We start from the raw sequence: 11,846 nt of genomic DNA on the forward strand, positions 1-11,846 counted from the left end.
CGAACCGCAGTCAACTACATGGGAGTCCAGCGACATAGCCATTACGCTAACTGCTGGTTCCCAAAACTGGGATGATATTTACAGCACACCACTAGTAGCCTATCATTTTTTGTCAAAATCTTTTTTTTAATATTTAATTGTATTTCTTCTTTTTTTTTTTTTTTTTAACTTGACCAGAAAGAGAAAGAAAAGGTGAGAAAGCAACCCACCAGGTCCGGGACTTGAACTGTGGTCGGTCATGTGGGAGTGTCCAGTGCTTTAACCACCAACGCCACCTGCTATTCCCTCTCTTCAAATCTTTGACTTCACCCCTTTTTTCTTTTTGAGAGGTTTGTGCTATAGGGCACATGCGCTCGCCAGAATGACGAGACAGAGACACAGAAAGCAAGCAATCACCCCCCAGGGGGGATGGCCTCACCACAATCCTCTCTATTCTCTTCTCAGGATCTTGGACATGCATGCACATGTGCCTGGCATGAGTTTAAGCCACCAGGTCCAAGATTCGGACCGTGATTGACTATGTGGGAGTCCAGTGACATAGCCATTATGCCAACTGCTGGTCCCTGACTTCGTTCCTTTCTATTGTCACCCTCCTGGCCTCTGTTCTCCTCATGCACACCACCTTCATTATTCAAACATTTATATCACATCACCCACATGAAGAATCGAAACTTTAATCCACTATTCAGGTTAGCCCAGCATTTATGGACTTCTACCTTCTGACACTACTTTATACAAATTTTATCTCCTACTTAATCCTAGAAATACTGCCTCAACTTCATTCACTTGTTTCCTTTACTGTGCTGCTCAAAGCTCTCACTTTTTCTGCATATGTGCTGGCCAGAAAGACAGAAAGGAAGAAAGCATACCACCCTCCCTCAGGTCATGCCACAATCCCTTCTCCATTTCTTTCTGGATTTAAAGCACTTACACATATGTTCTTGGTACACCTTATTAGCTGCCAGAACCAGGATTCAAAAAGCCCAGTTAGCCACATTAGATCTGGCTTCCTTAATCACCAGGTAGGTCACAGACCAGCAGCCTCTCCACTTTAATTGTAATTAGCCTAGGGCCAGCAGGTGGCGTGATGGTTAAGGTGCTGAACTCCCACATGCCCAACTGTGGCTCAAGTCCTGTATCAGGTGGCCGGCTTTCTAACTCTCTGGTGGGCACATACTAGTAAATTAAAAAAATAACCAAAATTAAGTAAATAATTACTTTTTTAAATTGTAGTTGGTCTGTAATGTCCTACAAACTATCTAAAGATACAAGTCAAGAACTTGTACATCTTAATGTTAAAACATTAAGTAAAGATTTGCTGGGGACCAGCAGATGCCATTAATGGTTACGTTGCTGGACTCCCATGTAGTTGGCCACAGTCTGAATCCTGGACCTGGTGGTTTAATATTCATACCAGGCACATGTGTGTGTGTGCAGCTGCCCAAAATCCCGAGAGGAGAATGGAAGAAAAGGGATTGCACCCCATAGCAAAAACCTCTCCAAAAGAAAGAAAGATTTGCTAAAGTGCTAGTAAATCATCTTATCAACTTCATCAAAATGGTTATACACACATTATAATGGCAAACACAACTATTTTGGTGAATAAAATCACATCAGAAGCTATTGAAAACACTTCATGTGTGAGCAGAGACCTCATTTATTCCAGTATTTGTTAACATGGGCGCTGTCAGCCTTTCTAAGACATTTCCATTGTTATCAAGAATGCCATGGGCACAACACTACTGGCCCTGAGCTCCAATCCCACCCAGCAGCACAACACAAAGGTATATATACACTTGCCTGCCCTTCCTTCTTGTTTTCTTGAGATGCCAGAACTATCATATATATTTCTAAGTATCTCCTACGGGATTAAGGGGAAATACATCATCGCCCATTAGTCTATGCTAATCCCTTAACTGAAGGTAGAAAAGAACAGAGTCATAGACTAGTATAGCAGTACAAGACCTCAGCAGGCTCAGGATGTGGGTGGATCACCAAAGATCCTATTGGGGGTGACTGTGTATCTCAGAAGAAATAAACAAATTTAAAGAGTAGCACTGGGGCCAGCAGGTGGAGTGAACATTAAGGAAGCTAGATCCCACATGGCCAAGTGCCCACTTTGTGCCCCAGACCATGCGGCTTGAAAATCATGGCAGATGAGTATACCTATGAACCCAGAATCTCAAGAGAATGGATGAGCAGGGATTGCACTGTGGTCATCCTCCCTGGGGGGTGATTTTCTCACTCTCCTTCCACCCACTGCAAGCACATTTACCCTATAGAAAATTTACTAAAAAAAAATAAAAATAAAAACTGCCATGAAATAGAGCTATTACTAGAACTAGAGACTAAAAAGCCCTTAAATGGGGTAAGAAGGTGGCGTGGTGGTTAAGGGGCTAGACACCCACGTAGCCTACTATGGTTTGCGTCCTGTAGTAGGCTTGAAAATCACTGCAATAACTTGTGTGTGCATGCCCAAAATCCCAGGTGAATGGAGAAAGGACTGAGGTGTGGCCATCCCCGCTAGGAGTAACTTCTTATCCTTGCTTTTATTATCTGTCACACGCACATATCCTACGGCAAAAATCTTAAAAACAAAATAAAAAACCCTCAGACAATGCCCCACACACTTGAATATCATAAGTTCTCGTGTCATAAACATCTTAAATAATACTGGTCAGTCAGGCTTTTTTTTTTGTCCCACATCCACCATAGAGTTTAGTAGCACTAAATAATAAGGCTACAAAAGAAGGGAGGGATGCTTATATTTTGATGGCAGAGACAACTTGAGAAATAACTTTTAGGGGCCAGCAGATGGCATGGTGGTTGGGACGCTGGACTCCCACATGGTCAATCATGGTTCAAGTCCCAGACCTGGAGCATTACCTTCTCATTTTCTCTCTTTCTCTGGTCAAATTAAAAATAATGATGATAAATATAAAGTAGTAGTAATAAAATAATTCTTTTAAAAAGAAGTAACTTTTTAAGTTCACATAAACAAAATCTTTATCATATTTAGGACACTGTTATGGGGTGACTGAGTGACAAACTACCAGGAAGGGCCTATGAGAGAACCTGATTGATAAATAAGCATCGGCTATAAAAATGGGCTCCTTTTCAAGTGTATGGTAGCATAAATGCAGATATTGAAATGGAAATGGCCCTAGCTGATTTAGAAGACAAAATATAGCTAAAGGGGATAATGTAGAGGGGTAAATAAATGTAAGCAAGAAGGTGATTGAGTAGGGCCTTGTTTGAAAGCCGTTTCTCATTATGAGAATGATCTAACCATGCTACCAAATGTAAAGGACAAAAGAAGGCAATGAGACTAGTAACAATCTTCAGATTCTGAATGGTACTAATGGTATCTTAGACTAGAGTAGTAACAGTGAAAATGATTAAGTGCTAGATGCCAAAACATTTTGGCAGTCAAGGTATGACTTGGGTCCTGAGTTTCTTTTAATACTAAACAACTATATAAAGAAATTAGGCTATCTAGTGTAGTAACTTGTACTGCTGGTTTAAGTTGTTAGGCCTAGTCACCAAAAGACACTCCAGCTAAAGAAACCTGGTATCAAACTAAGGAGGTGGGATTTAGTTGTAAAGTCTAAGGCAAATCACACTGCCTACTGACTCTTCTACAAAATGAATAAACGTGAACTTATTTATATGGAAGAAAGGGTTGGGGTGGAATTTAAAGGTAATGTAGTACCTAGGCAGTTCCTGCCCCTTAAATTCAAATAGTAGTTGTTAATCTCTTTCCCATGTTTCCCTAGCTACATTATCATCATTGAGAGATGAACCTTTCTCCCCCCAAAAAATACAAGGCAGATGTTGTCTGAAAACATTCATTTTAAAAACTAGCAGTTGCTTTTAACTTCATTCCTCTTTTTCAGTTATTATCAATTAACCTATTTTTACAAATAACTAACGTGCAGATTTAAGATCTACAACAATTTTTTGGGGGGAGAGGTTTTTGCTAAAGGAGCGTGCACTCGCCAGACAGACAAAGACGGACAGAGAGACAGAAACCGAGAAATTACCCCCCAGGGGGATGGCCATGCCGTTATCTCTTCTCCTCCATTCTCCTCTCGGGATCTTCGGCACGCACTCACACACGCCTGGCGTGAGTTTAAGCCACTGGATCCAGGACTCGAATTGCAGTCGACTACGTGGGAGTCTAGGGACATAGTCATTACGCTAACTGCTGGTCCTGAGATCTACAATAGTTTTGTCTGGTCCAAGACAAAGCCACCGTCAGCCAACAGGGTTCAGGACTGAGATCATGGTTGGCCATATGAAAATCCAGCACCTCAACCACCATGCCATCTACTGGTCCCTACAACAGTTTTGTTTTTTTCTTTTGTTTTAATTTTTTTGGAGAGGTTTTTGCTATAGGGTGTGTGCACTCACCAGAAGGAGAGAGAGAGAGAAAGAGTGACAGAAAGCGAGAAGTGACCCCCTAGGGGCTATTGGCCACACCACAATCACTTCTCCTTTCTCCTCTTGGTATCTTGGGCACGCATGCACACGTGCCCGGCATGAGTTTAGGCCACCGGGTCCTGAATCAAACCGTGGTCGACTATGTGGGAGTCCAGTGACATAGCCATTATGTCAACTGCTGGTCCCTATCCCTACAACAGTTTTTAACATAGAGAAAAAAAAAATCATTTTTCAACTACCACAAAACTATCTCAACCAAACATAATCCTTCAAGACAAAGGGAAGCAGAAAGCACTTCAATATTATCTGATTTATAAATAATACAAAGATGACATTTCCCAATATTTAGTTATTTACGTATAACTAGAATGACACTTCAATCATACAAAAATTCACCTCAGGGGGCCAGCAGGTGGCATAGTGGTTAAGATGCTGGATTCCCTATGGTTTAAGTTCTATGCTGGTGGCCCAAAAACCACACCAGGCACGTGCACATGCCTGCCTGCCAAAAATCACAGAAGAATGGAGAAAGAATGGAGGAGTGGCCAAGCCCCAGGAGTGGGTTGGGGTTGAGGGGTGATTTCTCATTTTCCCTCTCTCCTCCCTCTGGTGAATGAACATGTCCCATGGCAAAAACCTTAAAAAATAGGTAAAATAACCTTGGATACAGACACAAGTAGAGATAGTTTCCAAAGTGTGTTCTGTTGAGCAATATACTAAGAAAAGGGGTATTCATTTCTACAAGTGAATACAAAGTAAGAAAACCCATCAAAAGCAATGTGTGTTTTTTTTTCTGTATAATGTCAATACCTGATTTCCTCTAAAGTCCAGTCTTATTTCTGTACTAAGGCAAGTCCTATCTATACTAAAGTATGATTAATAAAAGAGCAAATGATGATACATCCAATTCATTACAAGAGATGCATACCATAAGAAACATCTTTTAAAGGCACCAAAACGTAAACTCCCATCAGGTAAAAAATAATTAAGGTCCCAAAGTACTACAACAGAGAAAACCAGAGACAGAAATATAAAAAGTTTATGCTGGGACCAGCAGTTAGCATAATGGCTATGTCGCTGAACTCCCACATAGTCGACCAAGGTTAGAGTCTCGGACCCGGTGGCTTAAACTCATGCCAGGCTCATGTGTGTGCATTCCCAAGATCCCGAGAAGGGACTATGGCGTGGCCATCCCCCCTGGGGGGTGATTTCTGGCTTTCTGTCTCTGTCTTTCTGGCGAGCACATGCACCCTATAGCAAAATCAAAAAAAAAAAAAAAAAAAAAAAGGTTTATGCTAACAATTAGCTCCTAGACCAACCACAGAAGTTGCTTGGTTATTTAAGGAAGTTCCCACTTTACAGTTATAAAACTTTTTCTAGGGAACCAGCAGTTAGCGTAATGGCTATGTCGCTGGACTCCCACGTAGTCGACCGCGGTTCGCGGCCTGGACCCGGTGGCTTAAAACTCACGCCGGGCGTGTGTGCGTGCGTGCTCAAGATCCCGAGAGGAGAATGGAGGAGAATGGATTGCGGGGTGACCATCCCCCCTGGGGAGTGATTTCTTGCTTTCTGTCTCTGTCTTTCTGGCGAGCACATGCACCCTATAGCAAAAACCTCTCAAAAAAAAAAAAAAAACTTTTTCCAGTAAGTCTATACTCTAAGCAGCCTACAGCAATGCAATTTCAGATTGTAATACATTTGTTAAGACAAGACAACTGTCCAAATTGAAACATTTCGAAATGTCTACTCACTGGCATTTGAACTCACATAATTTTAGCAGATTATACACAATCTCTAATGACCATCTTTAAGTTTCTGGAAATCACCTAAAAATAAATTCTAGTGCAGATCCAGAGTAATTATTATGTGCTGATGGCAAGAAATCAGTATCCTACAATGTCAGTTTTGTGATTCTTTTTAAAAACAGGTCTGATGTGACAGGCTAAATTCTGTAAATTTAGTAGTAAGATAGCTTACTGCCTTCTCAATCTTTCTGCATTTCCACCTTAAAATTTAGTTTAAGAGGCTGCCAAGTGATGTAGTGGTTAAGGCACTGGACTCCCATATGGCTGACCATGGTTCAAGTCCTGGACCCAGTGGCTTGTTTACTCACTTTCCCACCCCACATCTCTCTCTCTGGTCAAATTAAACAAGTAACAGTAACAAATAAATTAATTCTTTGAGGGAAAAAAAAAGAAACCTGACTTTAGGGGCCAGTAGGTGGCACAAAGGGTAAAGCACTAGATCCCACATGGCCAACTTAGTGATCTGAGTTCAAATCCCAGATCTGGTGACTTGAAAAACATGTCAGGAGCCAGCAGGTGGTATAGTGGTTAAGCTACTGAACTCTCCTGTGGTCAACAACAGTTTGAGTCCGGGACCCGTGGACTTATATATCGGTCCATGCCCAAAATCTGAGAGAAGAATGGAGAAGAAAGGAATTATGGCATGGCCACCCTCCAGCGGGAGTGGAGGTAAGGGTAGGGGTGTAATTTCTTGCTTTCTGTCTCTCTGGTGAGTGCAAGAGCCCTGTCGCAAAAATCTCTCTCTCAAAAAAAGAAAAACATGCCAGAGGTGTGTGTGCATGCATGCCCAAAATCCCAACAGAAAAATGGAGAAGGGACTGTGTAGCCATCTCCCCAGAGGGTGATTCCTCACTTTCCCTCTCTCTAGCTCGTCTGTCTCTCTACAGGAACCACAAGTATCCTAGAGCAAAAAATAAATAAATAAATAAATAAATAAAATAAAAATTGCTACCTAGCAAAAACATTCTATGCTTTTATGGATTAAAATGGATGATTTTCTAAAGTACCTTTCTAAAGCTCTAAAAAGTCCTGCATTTTCCCCATAGCAGCTCCAACTAAAATTCTGACAGATCAGAAGACACCAATTAATGCAGAAAGTATTTTTAAACTTAATTCTGTCTGTCTCTATTTTTAAATTTGTTATAGGGTAGGTACATGGGTTTGAAAGGCAGAGGCAGAAAGTGAGATAGTATCCCCAGGAAGAGTAAGGATAGCTTGATCACGATCCCTTCTACTCCATTCTTGCAGGATTTTGGGCCCACACACATGACATGTACCTAGCAAGTTTGTCAAGCCACCTGGTCGGTCTGCCACTCAAACCAGGCAGTCAGTCACATAGGATCCAGCTGCTTTAACCACCATGACACCTGGCTGATACAGAAGGCATTGTTTCAGAGGGAGATATCAGCTATGATTTAAAAAGAAGTATCTAAACTCCTGAATTCTTTTTAAAAACACCCACACTCTGAAACAGCATACTTTTCTAACATTAAACTTCCACTACATTCTATTATACATACCAATGGGGACAGCAAAACAAAGTATATGTTTTATTTTTCCTTAAGTTTTGTATTAAAATGAGATATATCTGATGAAGAAAAAAACTGTAATCAATCTGAAGATTGTAAGTTTGCTTAGAATTAACCCCAATATATGTAAGCCAGATAAAGATAAATCTAACCAACATATGCCATAGTGTGCCACATACAGAAGTTCTTTTCTGATTGTTTCCTTGTATATTCCAGATTTAAATTAACCTCCAATTCTCCAACTACAAGATACAGAAACAACTTGAGTCACACAATTTCATAAAACTAATTTGAAGGAACTAGGTAAGCCATAATTTGAAACATTGAAATTTCTTTATCAACCAGTTGAAAAAATAACTGGGTCCTCATCTAACATCTAGTATTTTTAAATCAGATATTGTCACCTATCACAGAATCCTTTACTTCATTAACTAGAAATTATCACAATGTCTCCAGTGAAATATTTTAGAAAAAAAAGAGATGAGCCGGGTGTGGCCAGAAACTACAGAAGCCCTATCACGGTTATGTTCTCAAACCTTTTCACATTCCTATTAAACAAAGAAACATAAAGAAGTCCCTAAACCAGATGTTTTAAGAACCAATAACCAGAAATTCTACCACACTAACTCACTCTGAATCCTATACCAACTATAAATGCAAAAAATACTGCTACAACATTTACCTAAGAGTATGAAAAATGTTGCTTAACTGGCACTTCAAAAAATTGTAAACTCTTAGATACAATAAGTAAAAAACTAATAAAATATATTCTGTATGTGAAAATTGAAGGAAAAATAACTTACCAGTTTAACAGCCTCCTGAGCTGCTTCTTTTGTACAAAAAGTGACAAACGCATAACCTCTATTTAGACCAGTGAGTGGATCCATCATTAGACGAAGATCCCATATAGGCCCAGCTTTCTCAAATAATGGAACAAGTTCATCCTCAAATAGATCTCTTGGGATTTTCCCCACAAATATCTGTAAGTTAAATATAAAGTAAAAACCATGGATAATTTCTTTAGAAAACTGGACACCTGCGCTTTTACTACAAAAGGTACAAGTTTTTAGTTTCTTTACCTCAGTGCCAACAGAAGGCTGCTGACCTGAATAAACGGAATCTGGAGGTGGTCCCCCATACTTCCTCTGTCCGGTGGTCACATCGAGTGTGTAGCCTGTTCTTTCCAAGAGTGCCTTTAAAAGTTCAAATATCATTAATGCATAAAGTTCACACGACCATACCCATGTACTTAGCAGTTAAAATCAATTTTGTCCGAAGTTTTTCCAATTATATTGGTGACATTCCCTCACAAACAGGTTTCTAGTTTCTGTCTTAGAATTCTCCCCACCTTTTTTATTGAGAGTGTTTTTGGCTATAGGGCACACATGTTAGCCAGAGACGGAAAGCATGAAATCACCCAGGGGCGGGGGCAGGGTAGGGTTGGCCACACTACAGTCCTGTCTCCATTCTCCTCTTGGGATCATGGGCACACACACATATGCACCCAGTGAGTTTTAAGGTGCCAGGTTAGGGACTTGAATCATGGTCGACTACGTGGGAGTCCAGCGACATAACCACTATGCCATCTGCTGGTCCCTAAAATTTCCCCTTTAATGTGTTCTTATTATATCCTTTATTGTCAAAATTTCAGGATCCTACTCAAATTATTTTCTAGTCCTCAACTAATTTATACTAAGTAGTGTTCAGTGGACAAAAAATGAAGATCAATCGATAAATTTTTTTTTTGAAGAGGTTTTTGCCATAGGATGCGTGCGCTCGCCAGAGAGACAGAGATACAGAAAGCGAGAAATCACGTCCCAGGGGGGAATGGCCATGCTGTAATCCCTTCTCTTTCATTCTCCTCTCAGGATCTTGGGTACACACACACATGTGCTTGGATTGAGTTTTAAGCCACCAGGTCCAGGACTCGAACCGCAGTTAACAACATGGTAGTCCAGCAACATAGCCATTGCGCTAACTGCTGGTCCCCATCAATAACTTCTAAAGCCGAGTATTATCTACCCTAACACCTCCTTTAAAAAGTGACTGTACCTAATTTGGTTGAGAATCTTCCAAGTCGAGAATAATTTTTTTCTTTTAATTGCCAGAGGAATGCATGTGCACTCATCAGAGGAAGAGGAGGAGAAAAAAGCATCCCCTAGCCAGGCACGGTCATGCTGGAATCCCCTTTTCATTTCTCTATCCTGTCAGGATTTAGGACAAGCACAAAGCAAACATATCCAACATATTCCAAACTGCTACAGTCAGGATTCAAACGGTTAGCCAACCATGTGGAATATGGCTTCCTTAACAGCTAGGCTACAGGGCCAGCCTGAGTCTAGGTATATTTTTGAATCCAATAAATTCCCAGTTTCCCACACATAGTCCACACTACCATTCTGGGCATTTTGCCAACCTTCGAAGGAATTGTGTTCCCCAAACCAAGCCTAGAAATGGAAGTTACAGAAAAATAACCTCATTATTAGACATTAAAGTATTATCCTGCATAAGACAGAACAAGGCATTCAAAAAAAGGGGAGGGGGGCCCCAAATGAAGGGTTAATAAGCAACAATGTGACACAGCTTGTGTATTTTATCTCCCTAAAACTGACCAGTTAAAATCCAATCAGGACCTGCAGGTGTTGTGGTGGTTAAGGCACTAGATTCCCACATGACCCACCAAGATTTGAGTCCTAGACCAGATGGCCTGAAAATCATACCAGAAACATAGACATGGATGTCCAAACTCCTGATAGAATAGAGAAAGGACTGTGGCATGGCCATCACCCAGGGGCTAATTTCTCATTATCTCTGTGTTTCAGTCTCTCTTTGGCAACTACACGTGTCCTACGGCAAAAATCTAAAAATTCAAAAAATAAATAAATAAATACAACTCTGATACACTCAGAGCATTGAGTTTTTCTTCATCCTTTACTATAAACAAAAGTATCAATAAGTAGTTCACCATTAACCTTTTTTTAAAAAAAAAAAAAAAAAGAGGAACCAGCAGATGGCGTAATGGCTACCTCTCTAGACTCCCATGTAGTCGACTGAGGTTCGAGTCCTGGATCAGATGACTTAAACTCACGCATGGCGTGTGTGCATGCCTGCCCAAGATCCCAAGAGGAGAATGGAGAAGGGAGAAGGGATTGAGGTGTGGCCATCCCCCCTGGGGGATGATTTCTCACTTCATATCTCTCTTGTCTCTGTCACTCAGGTGAGCACAAGCACCCTACAGCAAAAACCTCCTTGCCCCCCCAAAATAGTAGTACCTTTCGCTGTGATATCAACCACAATACACACAAAAAAAGTCCAGCTTTCTAAGTAACAAAACCAATCCATTAACTGGTAAATTCTGAAATAAAAACAGACTAACACCAGCCACGTGACAAAACTTACTGAAATGCTGTTAAACAATATGAAGTCACCTCAGTCTCTGAAAATGAAAATGACTAGACAAATTTTTAACATTTTCTACTCAAAAAACATTTACGTATTTATAAAAAATACTCTAACTCATAAAAACCCCTTTATTCCTAAGCTTTCAATCATATGGGTTCACAAAAAGCTACCTATCTCAAGTAGCTTTTTTCCGTTACAATTAAATATGACTCTTAATGGTGCAACACTGGGTAACAAAACTAAAAACTCTAAGCTATTAACTATCTCATAAACTAAACCATTAAATAGTGCATCCTTCCCTGGGCTATAAAGGAGTTATGCCTTTATTACCTTAATCTTCACATGAGCCAAATACTTTTTGTCAATCTGTAAAAACAAAAGGAAAAACGTATTCCTTCTCTCAAACAGCCTATAAAAATGTCTCTACTGGGGAACCAGCAGATGGCATAATGGTTACATGGCTGGACTCCCACATAGTCAACCGCGGTTCGAGTCCTGAACCCGGTGGCTGAAACCTCATGTCGGGTACATGTGTGTGCATGCCCAAGATCCCAAGAGGAGAATGGAGAAGGGATTGCACGTGGCCATCCCCGCAGGGGGTGTGACTTCTCACTTTCTGTCTCTCCAGCCAGCGCACACGACCTATAGCCAAAATTTCTCTAAAAAA

General features: G+C 40.6%; 1 protein-coding gene across 7 annotated transcripts in view; it reads right to left on the reverse strand.

Annotated features, from left to right (window-relative positions):
• SYNCRIP (synaptotagmin binding cytoplasmic RNA interacting protein) overlaps window positions 1–11,846 on the reverse strand; it is a 40,785-nt gene that overhangs the window by 21,166 nt on the left and 7,773 nt on the right. For all 7 annotated transcript variants that reach the window (XM_027769914.1, XM_027769915.1, XM_027769913.1 and 4 more), the window contains 2 exons: window positions 8,857–8,970; window positions 8,581–8,757 (listed from right to left, as the gene is read on the reverse strand). In XM_027769914.1, the coding sequence (XP_027625715.1) occupies window positions 8,581–8,757; window positions 8,857–8,970 (291 nt within the window). The remainder of the gene's footprint in view (window positions 1–8,580; window positions 8,758–8,856; window positions 8,971–11,846) is intronic.

Source organism: Tupaia chinensis, unplaced genomic scaffold (assembly GCF_000334495.1).
Source record: "Tupaia chinensis unplaced genomic scaffold, TupChi_1.0 Scaffold000097_1, whole genome shotgun sequence".
Classification (NCBI taxonomy): domain Eukaryota; kingdom Metazoa; phylum Chordata; class Mammalia; order Scandentia; family Tupaiidae; genus Tupaia; species Tupaia belangeri.